This window comes from Callospermophilus lateralis, chromosome 20, assembly GCF_048772815.1.
Source record: "Callospermophilus lateralis isolate mCalLat2 chromosome 20, mCalLat2.hap1, whole genome shotgun sequence".
Lineage (NCBI taxonomy): Eukaryota > Metazoa > Chordata > Mammalia > Rodentia > Sciuridae > Callospermophilus > Callospermophilus lateralis.
This window is the reverse complement of record NC_135324.1, coordinates 5,287,257-5,308,624: the sequence shown is the minus strand read 5'-3', so window position 1 is coordinate 5,308,624 and position 21,368 is coordinate 5,287,257. Positions and strand designations below refer to the sequence as shown.

Sequence of the window (21,368 nt, the reverse complement as noted above, 5' to 3'; positions counted from 1 at the left end):
TTTTAAGCCACTTGTAGACCACACAGTTCACAGTTTTTGTCTCTGAGTGGAGTGTACTGCTAGTTCTAAAGTACTGATTTAAAAAAAAAAAAAAACACTCTGAGGATATATGCCCTTCCTTTGGGGTTGTATTCACCAGCTCTGAGTTCTCTTGAGTTCTTGAATGATTCTTTTTGTTAGCTTCAGAAAAGTAGAATGAAGCCAAAACTAGGGCAGAACCCTGGGAGGGCTCTGGCCTGGGAAATCTTGGACTACAGTTCATTTGGCCTGTCTGCTGTGCCCTGTAAATCCTTGATTTTAGTTTTAATCAGGTCTGTTATACTGTGCTCAGAAATGCTTGTCTCAGTGAGCCTAGGGATATGAATAGACTGACTGTGGGGGAGGATATTCATAGAGAAGCAGGAAGATCATATTTCCAGAGATGTAGCTCAGGAAAAGAAGTCCCTTCCCGCCTGGGTCTATACCCCTCAGCTTGATGGCCATGGCAGTGACAGAAGAAATGGGTAGTCCACATGTTTCACTGTGTTGGCTGTTAAGGTTTGTGACCTGGTCATCCTGTCAGTCTAGCCAATCATGCCAATAGATGGCTCCCAGACATGCACCATTAGGGTCAGAGAAGTTATGTAGGCGACATAAGATCACCCAGTATTTGATTGCATTCCCTCTTGGAGTCATCTAAGGTGGAAGATGTTCCCCAAGCCATTTGGATGTGGTGGGATCTTGTTTCATCTGGGAGGCTCCTGAATGTAAGGCAGCATCTGGGCAGAAGATCTTGATGGAGTCTGGATTTCAACTTCCTGAGGCCCTAGAAGAGAAGGGATTTACCTTTCCCTGGAGGGTAAATCACAGATAATATCACCCAATTCAAAAGCATCTCAGGTTGCATCTCTTGTCCCAAGAGTTGGGCCTCACTTTATCCGTGGAAGGATATCACTTTGCTTTATGGATATTGCTTTATGGACAATACTGTACTGTTTGGGAGGTCCCATGGGGTGGTAGCCTAAAGGCTTTGTGATCTTACAGATCTCATTAGAATCCACTTTGCTTCTTAATTTCATATTTATTCTTCCATTTATGACCTCATTTCCCAAAAGACTTGAGGCAGCTCTTGCTGCTTGTCACTGTGTGACCTTGGGTAGATTATTTATTCTCTCTGAACCTCACTTTTCTTCCTTTTCTTTCTCTTTACTTTCTTTTCTCTGTTTTCAGTACTGGTGTCTGAACCCAGGGTGCTCTACCACTGAGCAACATTCCAGCCCTTTTTACTTTGAGTTGCATGGACTGCCTTGAACTTGTGACCCCTCTGCCTCAGCCTCCCGAGTAGCTGTGATTATAGGCATACACAGTGGCACCCAGCTTGAACCTCATGCTTATATCTGTAAAATGGAGATAATAACATAATAAGCTCCTAGAATGCATGTATGTATTCAATTATATTTTCTAGGCACTAGCACAGTTCTGGGCACATAAGAGAGATTTGGAAATGTTGGTTTTAACATTTTTCTTTCAGTTTTTATTGAAATGGAAGCATTTGTCTCCTAAACAGGAAATTAGGAAGAACCCATGAAACTCTGGAAGCGATGAATGAACTGAGAATAGTTGGAGGATTAGCCCCATTTGCACTAGTTTTCTAAGGATGACCCTGGCTCATTCCCAGTTTGGTTCTGCCCCTCCGTGGCTCTGGTTCAAGGGGAGATGGAAACTGTTATCTGAAACAAAGGCCTCTGGTGTGGTATGTGTGCTGGGGATTTTGCAATTGCTAAACTCTCTATTTTGGCTTTGAATTTGATTAAGACTCTTTTTTAACATCCAAGATTGATCTGAAGTTTGGAGCTTGTTTTTATTTATGCAAACTCCAAGCTGTTGGCAGGCCTGCTGGTAGCTGGTGTGAAGTGAAAGCAGTAGGGTCCAGTTGTTGCTGAGATGGTAATTTCTCAGAATAGTCAGGCATTTTGGGGTGTTGAGTCTCAGCTTCTCATGGAGGCAAGGCAAGGTAGGTTTGGTGCTGAAGCCAATTTTACTGGTTAGGTAAAAACCTTGACTAGTGGGTGGCCCAGAAATGAAGGACCCATTTTTATTCCTCATCTTTTTTTTTTTTTTGGTACTAGGGTCTGAACTCAGGGGTGGGCACTTGACAACTGAGCCACATCCCCAGCCCTATTTTGTATTTTATTTAGAGACAGGGTCTCACTGAGTTGCTTAGTGCCTTGCTTTTGCTGAAGTTGGCTTTGAACTTGCCATCCTCCTTTGAACTCGCCTCAACCTTCCAACCAGCTGGGATTACAGACATGCACCATGCCTGGCCTGATATTTTTATTTTATATCCAATTGGGGCAAAGTTGACCTAAGAGAATGTATTCACCTGATAGGGGATAGGTCCTCTAGGTGTTCAATTTTTGTTTTAGTTCTTTTCTTTAAGTTCCTCTGGCCTTCTTCTGTTTGTCCCTTCTTTCCATTTTTCCTCCTCTTTGCATTTCAGCTTTTCTCCCCCAGGCTTTAGAGCCAGAAAGAACAGAATTCAGATTCCTGGTTTTACCACTTGGTAGTTGTGAAACCTGGGGCAAGCCATGTCCCTTCCTGGGTCCTGACTTCCTTATCTGGATTGAAGGTCACAGGTTGGTAGCAAGCCAAAATGAGATGCAATGTGTGAAGATAGCCAGGAGCACTAGACAGCAGCTTGATGCTCAGCACCTGTGAGTGCTCTGCCCTTCCCCAGCCATCAAGTTCTGCCCTAATCCAGGACAGGCCTTCCTGCATGGCTTCTAAAGTGAGGGGGGCACAGTTAAGTGCAAGGGAAAGAGGAGAGGAGGAAGAGTGTTAGAGAAGACAGAGGAGAGAAGGGCAGAGGTGAGGGGTGCTCAGTGAGTCTGAGGAACTGAAAGGCCAATGCACCCATGATGTGGAGAGTTGGGGGAGAAAGCAGGGGGTGCAAAAGCTACTTAAAAGTTTGGACCTTCAGCTCAGAGGAAGGTTTGACATGATGTGATAAGATCTGGCTGCTGCATGGAGAATAGACTGCAGGAGACATAAGTGATTCTGGAATCATTTAAGTTTAAATTAGAAGACAGCCTGATCCAGGGGTTCTGTTACCTGGAGCCAATTCAAAGTACACATTTCCCAGTCACCTCAGAACCACTGAGTGAAAAACTTCAGGAATTCTAGTCATTGGAGAACCACTGCTAGGGCCTGAGAAAAAGGCTTCTTGGTGGCATCCACAGGACAATGTGCCTAACTTCTGAAGGTAGCACAGACCATATCCTCCTCTTGGAACTAACCTTTGGATTTTGTGCTCCTGCCTATGCTAGTTGTATTTCCAGCATCCCATCCCCACCCCAGCCCACACAGGTGTTACTACTTGGGCTCCTCGCTACATAGAAGTACACAGGTGTGCCTCATGAAGTCCTGCCTGATCAACACCTCATGGGCATTTAACTGAGTACAGCTGGGCAGCCTGCCCAGGGCCCCTTTAAAAGCCTTATGCTGGGCCTTTTTGCCTTCTGTGTGCCCCCATCCCAGCCCAGGTATTACTACTTGGGTGCCTTGCTACATAGAGGTGCACAGGTCTGCCTCATGAAGTTCTGCCTGATCAACGCCTCACGGGCGTTCAACTGAGTACAGCTGGGCAGCTTGCCCAGGACCCCTTTAAAAGCCTTGTGCTGGGCCTTTTTGTCTCCTGTGTTCCGCCTTTTCTCCCACTGATGCTGAGCATCCTGTCTTAAGAGCCCTGGAAGTCAAGCTCAGGTATGACACAGTGCTTCTAGTTCATAACAGGGATTCAACTCTGGCTGCTTTGCTCCTTTAGAGCCTTGGGCGTTGAGTAGGCTGAGAGCCAAGTGAGCACTGGTAATTGTTTCTTCTAGGCCCTGTCGTTTCCAGCTGGATTTTTGGAAGGGGCGGTTTGATTCATTTTTTGTTTTTATTATTCAGGTAGTAGCAAAGATGCACAGATTATAGAACTACTTTAGATTGAAAACATTGGTTTTTTCCGAGCTGGGGATATATAGGTTGGTAGTAAAGTACTTACTCAGCATATAAGAGGGTTTAAGCCCCAACACCCAAATAAAAGTTTTTCTTCTTAGAAGGCTACTTGAGATACTAATGTTGGTGATTATTTGCAAGAAGAGGTATGAGGGAGGGTAGGAGGGACTTTTCATTTTGTACCTTTGTGTACTATTTTGAAAAAAAAAAATCAAGATCATAAACTGTTCTTTAAGATTTCCTTTTTCAACAAGTGCTGGCGAGGATGTGGGGAAAAGGGTACACTTGTTCATTGTTGGTGGGACTGCAAATTGGTGCAGCCAATCTGGAAAGCAGTATGGAGATTTCTTGGAAAGCTGGGAATGGAACCACCATTTGACCCAGCTATTCCCCTTCTCGGTCTATTCCCTAAAGACCTAAATAGAGCATTCTACAGGGACACTGCTACATCGATGTTCATAGCAGCACAATTCACAATAGCAAGACTGTGGAACCAACCTAGATGCCCTTCAATAGACGAATGGATAAAAAAAAGTGGCATTTATACACAATGGAGTATTACTCTGCATTAAAAAATGACAAAATCATAGAATTTGGAGGGAAATGGATGGCATTAGAGCAGATTATGCTAAGTGAAGCCAGCCAATCCCTAAAAAACAAATGCCAAATGTCTTCTTTGATATAAAGAGAGTAACTAAGAACAGAATAGGGACGAAGAGCATGAGAAGAAGATTAACATTAAACAGGGACGAGAGGTGGGAGGGAAAGGGAGGGAGAAGGGAAATTGCATGGAAATGGAAGGAGACCCTCAGGGTTATACAAAATTACATACAAGAGGTAGCGAGGGGAAAGGGAAAAATAATACAAGGGGGAGATATGAACTGCAGTAGAGGGGGTAGAGAGAGAAGAGGGGAGGGGAGGGGAGGGGAGGGGGATAGTAAAGGATAGGAAAGGCAGCAGAATACAACAGACACTAGTATGGCAATATATAAATCAATGAAAGTGTAACTGATGTGATTCTGCAATTTGTATACGGGGTAAAAATGGGAGTTCATAACCCACTTGAATCAAAGTGTGAAATATGATATATCAAGAACTATGTAATGTTTTGAACAACCAACAATAAAAAAAAAGAAAAAAAAAGAAAATATAAAAGAGATGGTAGAAAGAAAAAAAAATTAAAAAAATTGTTTTTAAAAGTGTTGAAACAAGTAAAAAAAAAAAGATTTCCTTTTTCAAAATATACAATATGTGTACATTATGGTTAAATGTTGACTGGGTGTGTACACTCATACATTGCCACCACAAAATATGTGGGGAACGTTTTTGTCACCCCAAAATTTCCTTTGTACCTCTTCCCATTTCATATTCCCACCCTCAGTCCCAGGCAACTATTAATCCTATTTCTATATAGGCTGTTTTCATTTCTTCCTTTTTTTTTCTTTTATTTCCTCTTTACATTATTTTATTACATAAGAGCATAATCTAAATTTTAGAAAGTAAATTGTGCAGGGAGACGGACAGGTTTGACCCCTCACTAGGGCTGTGGGAGTGAAACCTAATAGTCCTCCCTCCCCATAGGGAAAGGGGAGAATGGAAGGGGGTGCTGTTTAAGAGGAAGTTGAATGTTTAACTTTTTAAACACTGCAAAACGGAAGTAAATGCACCATGGGAGTGTGGGGTTTTTTTCCTCTTGTTTTTCTGTCATGTGCTTATTGTTTTCATAGGAAGAGTTAATTTAAAAAAACAAAAAAACCCACCTTTTTTCCTTTAAGGAGAGATTGACAGCAAATATGGAATATGAGTTGAGAGTAAGCTTTGTATAGTCCTCAGAATCAGAGAATTTACTTTGAGCAGTATCAGGCTTTGGTTCCTATGTGGATGGAGAGGTAACTTAGAAATCACTATATAAAAGCTGTTTGGTGTAAATTTAGTACAGGCTAAACAAGGTGGAACAGTGATGCTATTTTTAGAAAACTGGGAGGAATTTGAGGCTTGACTAAGGCCTGCATTCATTTTTCTGACAGCTTATGTCAGTGGTAGCAAAGCCCAGGAAAGTATAAGGAAGGTAACAAGATAGGAATCACTTGGGACTCTTAGACACAGGTTCTTAGACCTTCTCTCAGACCTTTTGAATCAAATTTCAGGGATTTTCCTGATGAGACAAGTTTGAAAAACACCAAATAATTATATTCTTTCACATACTTTGTATGCTGCTAAGTACAAAGGTCATTGTGAATTTTTCCCCATCCAAACTAAGAACAAACCTTTGTGTCCACACGTGCGCACATATGCACACACACTGGGGCTTTAACTTGCTAAGCAGGTACTCTGCCACTGAGCTACACTCCCCAGCATGGGAGAATTCTTTTAATTTTTTTGATTGTGCCCAGCCCCTCCAAATAGGTGTGAATATATTCATTATGACTTTTGCATAGGAAACCTGGATTTTACATTGCTTTGGGAACCTGTGTACATCTTAAGTGAGGTGCTAAATTTTTAAGTAGCAACCTCTGCTCTTTAAATTTGTATACATTTCTTCTAAGACTGAGGGAATGCACAGCACATTGTGGAGACATCACATTTATAATACTAGGGATATAAAAGCATAAATGACTGGGAAGGGTTTCAAATGGCCTGGAAAATGTGACTCATGGTAAGTAAGAATTTTTCTTGTGGTTTATTTGAGATGTGTTTTCTCTGTATAATTCAGATATGAGTAATTTTGCAGGCTTCCAGTTGTTATGCTCATTCATTTATTTCATAATTTATTGAGTAAATCTCATGAGCAAATCCCTGTGTTGCGTGAGTAAATACAAATAGTTTAACTGGTCTTGTCTTCTAAAAACAAGAGAAGTTTTTTTAAAAGTACTTAATTATGGCACGCTTTGTGATTCAAAAATTCACAGGGAAATGCTAAGGACCCAGAATAGTCTAAATAATCTTGAAAAAGGTGAATAAAAGTTGAAGAACTCAGATTTTCCAGTTTTAGTGTAGAGCTACTATTATCAAGACACTGTAGTACTTGCATATGGATAAATGTGTGTAGATCAGTGAAATAGAATTGACAGTCCAGAAATGAGCACTTAAATTTGTGTCCAACTGATGATAGTTCAGTGAAGAAAGAAGAGTCGTCAACAAATAGTCCTGGGACAACTGGATTTTTTACATGCAAAAGAATGAATTTAAATCCTTATCTCCTACCCATATGCAAAAATTAGCTCAAAATAGACCACAGACCTAAATATAAGGGCTAAAATATAAAACTCCTAAGAGACAGTATCATAAATCTTCATCACCTTGGGTTAGACAATTTTTTTTTAATATCTGACATGAAAAGACTAAGAACAGAATTTAAAAATAGATAAATAGGACTTCATCGAAATAAAGTTTGTTCTTCAAGAACCCCAAAAGACAAACTATAGAAAGGGAGGAAATATTTGTGAATTGTTATGTAAGAAGTTTGATTCCAGAATATATAAAGAACTTCCAGTTTAACAGCAAAAAGGCAGCCCAGTTTAATATTTGGTAAAGGATTTGAATAGACATTTCTCCAAAGAAGGTCTATAAATGATCAAGAAACTCATGGAAAGATGCTTGACAGTCATGAGAGAAATGCAGATCAGAACCACAGTGAATGAGCTGCCAATCTCACACTCACTGAGATGGTTTTGATGATGAACAAGAATAACAAGTGTTGACAAGGAGCTGGAGAAATTGGAGCCCTCATACCTGTCTACTGGAAACATAATATGGTGTGGTCACTCCAGAGATGGTTTGGATGTGCTTCTTTGAGATGTCAATCATAGAATTACCACGTGACCTTGTAACTGCACTCTTAGGGATAATATGCCCAAGAGAAATAGCAATCTACTGATGAGTAGATAAACAAATGTGGCATGTCCATAAAATCAGATATTATTTAGCAATAAAAAGAAATACTGATGTGGATAAAAACCTTATGTTAAGTAAAAGAAGGCAGTTGTATATGGCTCCATTTATAGGGCATATACAGAAGAGGCAAATCAATAGAAATAGAAGGTGTATTAGTGTTTCCCAGGGTTTGGAAAAGGAAGAATGGAGACTAATTTCTTTCCGGTCCTGGATTTCTTTTTGGAGTGATGAAAAATGTCTAGAAATTAGATAGTGGTGCTGGTTGTACAACCAAAATTATAAACACTGAGTTTATACTTTAAAAGCTGAATGGGGGCTGGGACTGTAGCTCAGCAGCAAAGTGCTTGCCTAGCATGTATGAGGCACTGGGTTCTATTCTCAGTACCACATAAAAATAAATAAAGGCATTCTGTCCATTTACAACCACAAATTTTTTTTAAAAAAATGGTTTGCGTGTGAATTATATTTCAATATACCTTTTATTAATTTTTCAAAAAGTCTAATTCATTTGATATTGGGGGTATAAAGACCAAAAAGATGGATTTCAGAGGGTGGAGATGTTATTTCTAGGTTGAATGGCAGGTGGATGGAGGATTGATTAAAGAGGTGTCTGGGCTGAGTGACTTTTCATGAAGATGAGGACTTAGATACATGTGTCTTAGCAAAAGGAAGAGTTCTGTCTGAGTCATTGAATTCAGCCTGGGGCAAGACCAGGAGATGACAGAAGTTTTGGGGAGGGAAGTTGTAGTTCACGTTAACAGTTGGATCCGACTGTGAAAACACTCTGTCCAAGATACAATTGGGAAGACAAGTTGGGTCCAGATCCCTGGGGTGGGGGATGCTGAAATGCCAGTGTAGGGAATGCCCTGCTTTATTTGGTTTGCTCTAAGTGGCTGATAAAAAGTGGCAGGCCTCAGAGCTTTGTGTTAGGAAAATGAATTGATGACATAACTTGACATTAAGTAGAAGGGAGAGGGCCCACCCTGGGAGGTACCTGTTCGGAGTCTGTTGCAGTGGGTATGAGAAGGGTTTCCTCTGAGACTATCTGAAACTGGAAGAGCTTTGATTATGTTCTGGGGCTTCGGGTATCAACTTAGTGAACTTGTAAATCCTCGCCAGCATTATTCTACTTCATTTCCTGGGAAGATGAATGACTGTTTCCTGTCAAAGAGCTGTCTGGGTGCTGAACAATGGTGTGTTGGCCTTGCTCAGCCAGTTCAGCCTCTTTTTTTTCCTTTTGTTCCTCACCACCTGTGTTTTTGTTGTTCTTTCCTTCTTTTCTTTGCCTCTCCTCCTTTCAGCTCCTAATCAGATCTACCCTCTCCCTTGCTTTTGCTTTATTCCCCATCTCTAATCATAAGACATTTTAGCAGAGAAAGTTAACCAATATTCTTTCTGCAACATAAGGAAAGCTTAATAAAATCTAGATGGAGAGTAATAGCATTACTATAAAATGTGGAGGGTTGGGCTGTTGGTGGGTGCTTGCCTAGCATGCACAAGGCCTTGGGTTCTATCCCCAGCACTGGAGGATTGGGGTGGGGGGGGTGTGGAAAAAGGAGACATGATGTGTAGGCCATTTTAAATAATATTTTAGTAGAAAATATGCTAAATATGATAGTTTAAAAAAAGACTTTAGTATAAAAGTAACTTGGTCAAACAGGTAACTTCCAGAGCTCCTAAAGATCTCAGCATTACCATCTGTCACTTGCCATTAAAACCCCCTCTGCCAGTTTGATGTCCCCTGTTTTCATATCCTGAATAGCACACTCATGACCCCAGTGGTGCCTTAGGTACTGGATTATGAAACAGCTGCCACTTTGCTGAGATGTGGGAAATAAAAGATAGCCTCACTGTCAACCTTTGAAAATGTGACTATCTTTACCTCAGTTGCCTAACTTCTCATTTCCACCCACTCTTTCACTCTTTTTTAAAAAATCTTTCTTTTGTTCATTTAGTGTGTGTGTGTGTGTGTGTGTGTGTGTGTGTGTTTTAAATTGATGCTGGGAATCAAATCCAATGCCTCTCATGTGCTAGGCAAGCACTTTACCCCTGAAAGTGACAACCCCAGCCCAACTCCTTCACTCATGAGCTGGGATTATAGTGAGATCACATATATTGATAAGGACATTTGGAAATTTGCTGTAGGCATTTCCTTCACAGATTTTCTAAATACAGGTTTACATATTCTCTTATGTCACTTGTTGCAGTATGGGCCCAAAGATGAAGTTACCAAACTGAGAATGAAGCCTGAAAAAAGGTTTTGTTTTTATTTGGGGGATGAGTATCAGTACAAGAAACAAAAATCATGAAGAGATCTAATATTACAGACAAAAGCTATGGTCTGCGGCTGGGGCTGGGGCTCAGTGGTAGAGCATTTGCCTAGCATGTGTGAGGCACTGAGTTAGATCCTCAGCACCACATAAAAATAAAGTTATTTTTTTAAAAACCTTTAAAAAAGAGAATTTGGAAGTTTTTTTTGTTGTTTGTTTGTTTGTTTTTAATTAAGCTAATCTAAGAGGAAGGCAGCCTCCAGAGGAAGTTGGCCTGTAGCCCATCCAGAGGCCCCAGCCTGTGCCAGATGTTTATACTTTGATCTCACTTACCTGAGTAATGTGCTTCACCCTTCTGAGTCCAAGTTCAGCCAACTTAAAATGGGATAGTCAGGAAGGTCATTTAAATGAACCCAGGACAAGATTTGTATTGTCTGGCTCATTACAAATATTGAGTCCTGTGGAGAAATTAAAAGATTTGCTGCTCTTGTTTTTAGTAATAGTATGTTAGTAATGCACACAACAGATTGAAATTTTCTCTTTGGCATGAGTACAGTTCCAGAGTTGTTATGACCCAAGCATAAATGACCTCAGTCATAGTTGGTAGGACCTAGTTACACTCAAATGTGCACACGTTGCAGGTAGAAGTTCACACTCAAGGTGGCGCTGTTGCCCAGCAATTGCTGCAGTTTAAAAAAATTTTTTTTTTCTTAGTTAGACCCAATACCTTTATTTTATTAACTTATTTTTATGTGGTGCTGAGGATTGAACCCAGGGCCTCACGTGTGCTAGATGAGCACTCTACCACTGAGCCACAACACCAGCCTCCAGTTTTACATTTTGTTTCTCTGTTCCATAACAAGCAGAAAACCTGGATGCGAGTTTAGAACCACCTCTGCTTTCTATAGTCAGCCCCCAGGCCATCTGTCCTTGTGTGGCCCCTCCAATATAGTATAGTGGATATGTGCCTTATTCTGTGGTCTCCATAACAAAAGAGTCCAATCAGAGTCACTGAGGCAACTTATTTTGTGATTCTGGGGATGAAACCCAGAGCCTGGTGCATGCTGGGCATGTGCTGTACCACTGAGTTACACCCCCAGTCCCTTCCTGTTACATTTTTTAAGGTATTCATTAAAACAGTACTTTAGGTATTACAGCTTGCTTTTCATATTTTGGAGTCAATTTGCTTTTAGGTCACAAATATGTGAAAAGCTTGTAGGCCCTGGTTCCTAATGTAATGAAGGTCTCAATATATTTCTTCCCCAGACCCATTTACAATACAGGGGGATTTCTGTCAGGACCACTGTAATAACACTTTCTCCTCCTCGCCAGACACTAGCTACACATTTTCATAGATGTGGTCATTCCGTGCTTGATGTGAATTGTTCTGTTTTGTTTGTTTTTAGATCCGGGGATTTCTGTCACGGTTTGATAATGTCCTTCCTGTCAGCCTGGCGTTTGACAAATGTACAGCTTGTTCTTCCAAAGTAAGTCATTTTTGCATTCAAGGGACTTGTTTTTTAAAGTGAGCCCATCAGCATTAAATGCCCTTGGCATTACCAGGCGAGGCCACTGAAAAGAACTTATGTGGGGAAGAAGTTCAGGAATCACTTTCTCCTTGTTTTCATTTATCAGTATTTATTCTCACAAAGAAACCAGCCCGAGAAAATTTGACTGATAGTATAGAGAGAAAGAATGAGTTAAGAAATTTTAGCTCTGTATCCACACTAGCATCATGGCCATTTTGGCTAGAACTTAAACTTTACTGGTCTTTGTTCTTCCCCGGAGGGTTTCCCTCCTTGGATGAACCCTCAACAATTTTTTCACGTTCCTCAGAAGATGGGGGATTCCAGGCAGTCCTGGATGCATGTCTTTCGGAGATCCACATAACAACAAAGAAATAGTAAACAGATTAGGGGCCTGGGTAGAGAGCCAATAAAAGAGCCCCTTTGGCTTTGATCTTTACAGCAGCTCTAAAAATAGATCTGATCTTCTGTCCTTGTAATGGGAAACGGCTGATAGATCTCAAAACTATGGTGATGGCATCTCATTTTTTTAATAGGCTTTGAGATACTGTCTGAGTTATTCTTATATGTATACTGTATGTAACAGCTGATTTCCTTTTTTGGGTGTTCCTTTAAGTCTTCTGACACCCAGTGATTTAAAACTCCCAGTCCTTGATAAGTAAAAGTTTTCAAGTTGAAGTGCAATGCAAAATAGCACGGTGGTTGGGCGGGGGTGGGGTACTTAACTCCAACCAGCCATGGCCTCTTGCTTACAAATTGGGATTTTTCTGCTGTGTCCCCTACATGCAAAAGTGTGGCGGGAATTAAATTCTAGAGAAATTGTCTCCTCTTGAACTGACAAGCTTCTATTGGAAATTTTATATAGGTCATATCTAATGAGAAGCACTGCACTGACCAGTGTCTCTTAAAAATTGAACTTAGAGGGACTGGGGTTGTGGGTCAGTGGTAGAGTGCTCGTGTAGCATGCATGAGGCACTGGGTTCGATCCTTAGAACCACATAAATGTAAAATAAAGATATTGTGTCTACCTAAAAAAATATTTGGAAAAAAAAAGATTGAACTTAGATTTGACAAAACATGTTGATAAATTTGGTTAAATCTAGGTGCTCAAAAATTGAGAGTAATGTTTTTTTCTTCAGAAGTAAACTAAGCACATTTTATTGTTACGCATCCCAGGTGCCTATGCTGGGAATTAAAGCTTATTATTTGTCAGTGATTTTGAGCTCATTCTTTCTATAGTTCCTTAAGATATCTTACATCTACTCAAGTCTAGTCCTCAGGATCTCCACGTGTACTTCTGTCTTCAGAAACTCATTTTAGGATTATATGTTCTTTAGTGGAGTGTATTTTTTTTTCTTTGTGTGGCTGAGCTAATTGGTCTCAAAATAACTTGGCAGTATTAATTTTCACATTGAAATCATTTGGCACAGGTGCCACAAGCTTTCCTCTGGTTTTATGTAGGTCCAGCTAGCGAGTGAAATAAAGATAATTGGGTTCAGTAAGTGAAATGCAAACACTCATTCTTTGTTGTTCCATTTCTAATTAAATTAGCCTGCAAGATACTGTTTATAGAAGAATCACAAGCATGCCAGCTAACTGGGGCCTCTGATATTTTTTAAAAAAGAATAGGTTTGCATCTTTTTTTCACACTTATTGGAAGCATTAAATTAAATATAGGTATCATTTTTTTGTCAGCAGAATTATTTCCTCTTGGCGGTCATTCTGAGAGTCCTGCTTTACATAAACATGCTAGACGATTTAATACAAACTGACTTGGATTTTAACAGCTGCACTATTCCCATAGAGATCACTTTTCATGTGGTCTGGGTATTAAATTTCTTTTGTGCTGAAAAGGTTGCTTCATTGGTGCCTGTATTTCCTTACAGTAGAAACATGGTGTTCACTTACTTGGCCCCCTTCGTTATGCGCTTAGGGGGACGTCATTGTCTATTATTTGCAAACCCAACATTAATACTTTGAAATGACAAATCCAATTATGTTTCCATCTCTGTGCATGTGATTTTTCCCCCCTTTAATGAATAGTTATCATGTACTTCTTATACTGTGCCCTATCATTGTTGTTACTGCTTCAAACAGATTCTCTGGAGCTAAAAATGACTTTTAAAAATTTCTCTATTGACATTCATGAAATAATTTTTCCCTTTGATAGTTTTCAGTATTTTGTACCCCTGCTTCCTTAGGACCAAGGCCATACTTGTCTTGACTTAGCCACAAATGCAAATTAAAAAATTGGGGAGGTATAGGACAAGTTTTGCTGAAAAATAATGCTCGTATTCATTACTGTGTTTATTAAAAGTAATAATAAAGTAGTATAGATCATTTTACATTTGCCCATGGTAAAAGAATAGAGTTTTTTGCTTTTCTGTCAGGAAAGGCTGAATTGTCTATCCACAGACCATTTCTTACCCTACTGGATCTTAGCCTGGCATAGAGCCCAGTAAATTGTTCCATTTTACAGAAAAAAAAAAAAAATACCAAAGAATCCCAGGGGGAGGTGGGTGGTAAGGAGTTGCTTTCATTTCAATTTCTTGTTTATTATCTTACAAAAGTTCCTAAAATCATGGCATCTGTCGTTGGGAAAAAAAAATGAAACATTATTTGAAGCTTAAGTCTTTTTAATTCTAGAAAGGAATTGAGAGCCAACTGAAATGTTGTAAAGTTCCTACCAGAGAGAAAAGTGTAATTTTGAAACTAGTATTCCTGAAAGAATATTAGAGTTAGAATGCATTGAGTTAGTTTATTATTAGTCTTTCACTATATCTATCTATCTTTGTATCTATCTATCTATATATATATATAATTAGGATTTTTTTGTAACTTAATTTTGACATAATTTTAAACTTAAAAGTTGTAAGAAGGGATTGGGAATGTGGCTCAGTAGTAGAGTGCTCACCTAGCATGTGTGAGGCACTGGGTTTGATCCTCAGCACCACATTTTTTAAAAAAATAAGTTATTAAAGATATTGTATCCATTTACAACTAAAAAAAAAATCTTTTTTGGGGGGAAGAAAATTGCAAGAGTTGTTCAAGGAGCTCTCTACAGCTCTTTTCCCAGATCCTATAATCGTTTCGATTTGCCCTGTGACTCGTGTTCTCTCTTCTGGTTTCCTTCTTATCCTGCCCTGCTCTATGGCTTTTTTTTTTTTTTTTTAATTTTGAGAGTAAATTATAACACTATGATCCTTTACAACTGAACACTTCAGTGTACATTTCCTAAGAACAAGGGCATTCTCTTACCTAAACACAATAGACTTATTAAATTGAGGCAATTTAATATTTGCATATTAATACTATTATCTAATGGGTAGCCCATTTCAGATGTTATTTGTACCCATAATGTTCTTTGTAGGTTGTTGATTTTTTTTTTTTTTTTTTTTTGTTTCTCCTAGACAAAGATCTAATTGAGGATAAACACTGCATTTTAGTTGTGATGTCTCTTTGGCATTCCTCAATCTGGAAATGTTCCTTAGCCTTTCCTTGTCTGTCTTAACCTCAGCCTTTTGACATATGGCCAGTTATTTTTTAGAATTTCCCTCAATTTGGGTTTGTCTAATGTTTCCTTCTGATTAGATTCAGGTCATGAATTTTTGGCAGGAGAACCAAGGGAGGGGGGCAATGTATCCTGTGTCAGGAGGCACATGATGTATTTTATTCCCTTTGGTGACATTAATTTCCCCCTTTCCATATTTGTAACTACCTTTCCCAACAGAAGGAAACCTGGCTCCCATTATCCTGAATGTATACTCACATGCTGAAGTCTAGAAAACACAAAATATAGTTTGAAAATTTTTATTCCTACTACTACAGAAAATGAACCTAGTAACTCAGTTCAGTGTTTTGATGTAATTATTTTTTCTAGGTGAAATTCATAGTGAAATGAATAAATCTTAGGGACATAATTCTATAAATTTTGACAAATTAGTATGCCTGTGTAACCCATACTCCTCTAATCAAAATGTAGAACACTGCTGTCACTCCAGAGTATTTCCCAGTCATTCCCAGGGAGGAGAGAGTGTGTTAAATGCTGTTATTGTTCTTTTTCTATGAGGCATAGAGCTAGGCTTTTTCTGGTGTTTTATGTAACAAGAGCCTTGTTTCTGAGATCTAGAAGTTGACCAAAAGCTTCTATCTGCAGAGTCAGGAGCAGGGCTGTGTCTGAGGAGACTGAATGTAGAGTGTTCACTCTTTTTGCACACTTCTGTCACCCACAACATTTGTGGCATTGCAGAGACGGCCTCTTCTGAGGAAGCAGGCCCCAGCTGGGCATGGTGGCACATGCCTATAATCCCAGCAGCTCAGGAGGCTGAGGCAAGAGGATCATGAGTTCAAAGCCAGTTTCAGCCAAAGCAAGGCGCTAAGCAACTCGGTGAAACCCTGTCTCTAAATAAATACAAAAAGGGGCTGAGGATGTGGCTCAGTGGTCAAGTCCCCTGAGTTCAATCCTTGGTACCTCTCCCCGCCCCCCCAAAAACGGGGTGGGGTGGGGGTTAGCAGGCCCCAGGCTTGGTTTTCATACCATCTGGGACCTGCCTGCTGCACAGATGTAGCTTGATGTGCTCAGAAACCTGATCTGGAGATTTTAAACCTGATCTGGAGATTTTAAACCTGATCTGGTGATTAGCTGCTCTAGTACTGTACTCATTCTGGTGTTGACTATGCGACGGGATCTTCTGTTGATAGCTTATGATTCAACTTCTGAGAATAACTTGCTATTAGCGTTTTGTGTGCATCTGGGCTTTGTGTCCTGAGAAGTGATAGAGGGCAGAGTAGAATGAGAAACATCAACTGGCATCATCAGATGATAAATTGCATTTTCTTTTTGCCTGTATGGCAGCCAGCCTCCCCATTTATTTTATGATATTGTCCTACCTTTTTTCTATCATATTTTCTTGTGACTTCAAAAGCATGAAAGTCCAAAACTAAACTTGGCTGTTTAAACTTTCTTTTAGAACAATCTCTGTCCCAGAGCAACCTGTCACCCCAGAGTTCTGCAAATACATCATGATAGGATAGAGAGGCAAATTGTAGATTTGGAAGGAAGAGTCAAAGTCTTAATATGCATTTGTTATCAGACATTTGTTATCCAAATAAATGTCTCTGATATGCGCCAGAGATAGATTTGAAATGTAAAGGCCCATGTGTTGAAGGCTTGAGATGCAGTTTGGTGCTGTTGAGAGGTAGTAGAACCTTTAAAATTTATATATATTATATCTGTATACAATTTTAGGTGGAGCCTAGTGGAAGGAAGTAGATAGTTGGGGGCATGCCTTTAGAAGGGATATTGGAACCCTGTCTTGTCCTCTTCCTCTTTTACTTCTAGCCATGAGAGCAGTTTTGCTCTACCATACACTCTTGCCATAATGTAATGCCTTACCACAGACCCAAAAGCAGTGAATCAACTGAACATGGGCTGAAACTTTTAAAGCTGTAAGCCAAAATAAACCATTCCTCTTTGTAAGTTGATTATCTCAAGTGTTTGGTTACAGTGATAGACCGCTGACTAACACTCATCAAAATAGTCACTGTCTTGAGAAATGCTATTTCAGGATGAGACAGAGCTATCAACCAATAATGATCTCTGTCACATTGTGACATGCTTGACAGTCAAGGTCTGCCCTCTAGTAATAGATAGTTTTGTAAATGGGGAAAGCAAGGGAAGGCTCTATAGAGAGTGATTTCTGAGTTGCATTTAAAGTGGAAGTAGGAATTTCTAAAAATGGGAGTGCAAAAGGAATTCCAGGCAGCGTGGATGGCATGTATAATAGTCAGAGGCAAGTAAATGTTAACATTTATGAAACTGTTCAGTACAGCAGTTGTGACTATGCTTGGGGCACCCACTTGCCTTCAAATTTTCCTTTTGTCTTGCAAGTACTGTCTCAGTTTCAGCTTTTCTCAAGTTGGAATCTGGTGTATTTTGTCTGACACTTGAGGCTGCTATTTTGAATTTTACAATTTCAAATAAAACTCTTTCTCACCTAGCACCATGCTGAGGGGTTTTCCCAGCCTGAGGACTCCAACAGCTGCAGCAGGGTGGTGTGGAGGGCAGGAAGTCAGGGGATTTCCAGGGCCCTGGCTCTGGTCCCTTCCCTGACCCATTTAGTGACCTCAAGCAAGGTGCCCCCTGTCTCTGCCTACCTCCATTTTTTCCTTTGTTCAGTGAGTCAATCAGTATGAGATAAGCTCTGGCTCTCTGTTGATACTCTGAAGTTATTAGCTTTTATACTTTATATTTCCATTATTTTATTATTGTTTCATAAGCAATCCTGGGCAAGTGCTCTATCACTATACTGCACCCCAGCATTCACATACACACACACACACACTCTCTCTCTCTCTCTCTCTCTCTCACACACACACACACACACACACACACACACACACACTCCCCCTCCCCCTCCCCTCCCCCTCACACCATCCTTTTCTTTTTTTGCACTGCTGGGAATCAAACCCGTGACCTTGTATATAAGCACATGTTTTATCACTAAGCAATACCCCAACCCCGGGTTTTTTTTTGTGTGTGTGTGTTGTGGGGGTGGAGGGTACTGGGAATTGAACCCAGGGTTTTTCTTATGGCAGACTACATCTCCAGTGATCCCTTTTAATTGCAGAAAAATAAGAAAATATATTTAAGAAGAAGGAAGAGAATCAACCATAAACCAGCCCCTCAGATCGCTGCTAACCATGGGTTTCTATCCTTCTTAACTTTTCAGAAAACACATATGTCCATAGGTATATATGGATAGTGTTTCTTCTCAAATAGTCCCATTATAAGGTTGAAACAAGCTTCAGGTAGGGGGATTTATGGTACTGTGTCAAGCAGACTCCCCGCTTCTCAGATTTGATAGGGTTTTAAATCTCAATCATTTACAAGGACTGGCCAGAGCCCAATCGGAAGAGCTCTCCAAAGCTTGTGCCAGGAATTTTTGCATACAGCTTTGCAGTGGCAAGTATTACTCAAATCTGGGCTGCTGCCAGATTTTTCTTGTCCTTTCCAAAAGGGACATAAATATGATTTGGAAAATGATGAGTAAACCCCAGGTTCTCTTTTCCTATCTCCTTCACCCATTGAGGCCTCAAGCCTTCTATTTTAATGTGTGATGGATTCCATATGTATGGTTGTGTGGTGTAAACTGTATCCCACATCTTGTCCTTAGCAACTAGTGTTTCTCCGATCTCTGGAAGCTTGGTTCCCCAAAGGAGCTGGAACATGAAGCTAGAGCCAGCAGGAGTATTTAGCTACATGTCTTATCCTCAGCACTCTTGGCTCTTCTCCTCCTTGAAAATCCTTGGACATTTCTCCCTTTGCTTCAATTTCCTCATCCATAGAGCAGGGGAAAATATTTTCTGTTTCCCAGAGAAATTGCAATGGCTGACGCATATCCAGTTCCCTGTGGCCAAGTACCCAAGGCCTTTGCCCACTCCTGGGACCAGTGTTGACCAGAAATAAGAAAACAAAAGACCCCTGTAGGTGCCTGAAGCCTCCCTGCCTGTGTGGAGACTGTCTCTGGTTCACTTTGTCCACAAGAAGGTACAATGAGAGGTACTAAATCGGGGATTTGAAAGTCAAGGTTGTCCTGGCTTTAAAAAGCTTCAGACAACTTTGGTTTGTGTCCTTTGATGCTCAGACCTTTTCCATGACTCCTGAAGCTTTAGCTATGCTCATCAGATCTGACCTGTGGTGCTCTGAGACCACCTAATCACTGGTTACAGCTTGCACTGCTTTTTTTCTTTCTGTGTCACCTGTGGTCAAGAAAACACACAAAGACTGCTTGTGCACTTTTTTTTTCTTATGGGATCCCTTTTACCATTTACACCAGAAAGTGTAGGACTGTGTTCACTTTAGATGGTTCTACTAATTGCTTGGCCTGAGAGTAGCCTTCAGGATATTGAAAAATTGGGTTCCTTTTAATTAGGAATTTGTCTCATTCACTTTAACCCCCACCCAAGGACATCTCTTTGTGTCATGGACCTTGTTAGTATTAATGAAAGCATTTTCCCTTGAAAAGTGAAAAGTCTCATACAGTTTCACAATTTCAGTGACTCGATGAAGTCCTCAAAGCATGCCTTTGGATCCCAGTAAAGCACCCCTGGTCTCTGAGGTTTTCTTAGGTAGCATTCCCATACTTTCCTGGACAGGACACTAGGATGCCTATGCCCCACCATAACTCTCTTTATGTCTTTGGGAAGTCACGATCTCTTTTTGGGGGCTCATTTTAACCGTAGAAAATCAATATGTAGAGATTGATCTACCCCTGGTTTTTGTTTTGGGATTCTGAGGTGGTATTGTCTCTTGATCAGCTATTTCTTTAAATATAGCTGCAGCAAACAGGGGCACAGAAGATACTAACCCTGCTCTCAGTTCTAAGGACTCATCCTCCATCCAGTAGAGGGGTGCATTGACTTGGCTCCTGATTGGCAGAGAACACCAAAAATCATTTGTTCATGTTCCTTATTTGTGTATTATATTTGTCTTCTTTCTCCTCTACTCTCAGTAGACTTTGAAGGGAAGGAGAGAGGAACACTTATAAAGTGCTCTGCAGCCATTGAAATGAGGGATTCAGCAGCTTGAACTGGGAAAGCTTCTATGTATTTTCATGTATACAGGCTGCATATATTTACATATTAAACTATTTAAATGAAATGTTTACACCACCCAAATATGTATTTACATGAGTTTCTTTTAAAGACTATTGTCATAACAATTCAACTAAATAATTTGACGATATTTTTGGATGACATTACAGTGAATGAGACAGCTTCTAAAGTTTCTAGCGATACCCTCTTGGAAGAGATAGTGAAACTACGTACAAAACAATGGTAGGGGGCTGGGGTTGTGGCTCAGTGGTAGAGTGCTCGCCTAGCATGCATGAGGCACTGGGTTCTAGCCTTAGCACCACATAAATATAAATGTATTGTGTCCACCTAAAACTAAAAGAACCAAATAAATATTTAATAAAACCAATGGTATAATTCAGGTATGTGAAGTTATTTGAACATCTTTACCCAAGGGTTGTACCTTGATTGGAGGGAGTAACGATTTTCCTGGAAAATGAAAAGAACTGATAAAGTATGTTTTGGGTGGTGAGAAAAGTTAATGATTTGGTTAATAAATGAACAGCACAAAGGAAGAAAATCAGCTAGCCTGTGTTCTCTAGGGGCTCATGGCCTGGTAGAATGGTGACGCAACGTGGCAGGTGGCCTGTGCCTATGGCATGAAGGTGCCATTTAGCATGAAACCATATGCAATAGCTGACACTGAATACTGTATTTCAGTGTTCTGAATGTTTTTCAGCCGAGTTTCTTTCTAGCTTTTACTATCTCCTTGGCTTTGGTTGCTGCTCTTGATGATTTGTTGCTGTGTTGGAAGATCATTTCCAGAGTAGATTAAAATAAGAATCTTTGGGATTCATCAAAGATGACTTAACATTGTATGAAAGGACACGTTCTGGCAGTGAACCCTTTGGAGGATTTTGCTTACTTTCCTGCAGGATTTCTGAATGTCCCCATTTTATTTTTGCTAAAAGGCTTTCCAATATCCTGTCCAGATATTTCTGCAAGTACATACTACCATGGACTTTTTGCCATAGAAGATGGGAAAGACTTATTTGCGAACATCCTTATCCTGAAGTTACTGTCTTTATAACTTATTTATGTAACTTTTTATATGATGGTAGTGATA

General features: G+C 40.1%; 1 protein-coding gene across 1 annotated transcript in view; it reads left to right on the top strand.

Annotated features, from left to right (window-relative positions):
• The window catches only part of Atg7 (autophagy related 7), a 246,640-nt gene that overhangs the window by 89,098 nt on the left and 136,174 nt on the right, over positions 1-21,368 (top strand). Inside the window, exon 17 of the mRNA XM_076841137.1 lies at positions 11,549-11,629. Coding sequence (XP_076697252.1) covers positions 11,549-11,629 — 81 coding nt within the window. The remainder of the gene's footprint in view (positions 1-11,548; positions 11,630-21,368) is intronic.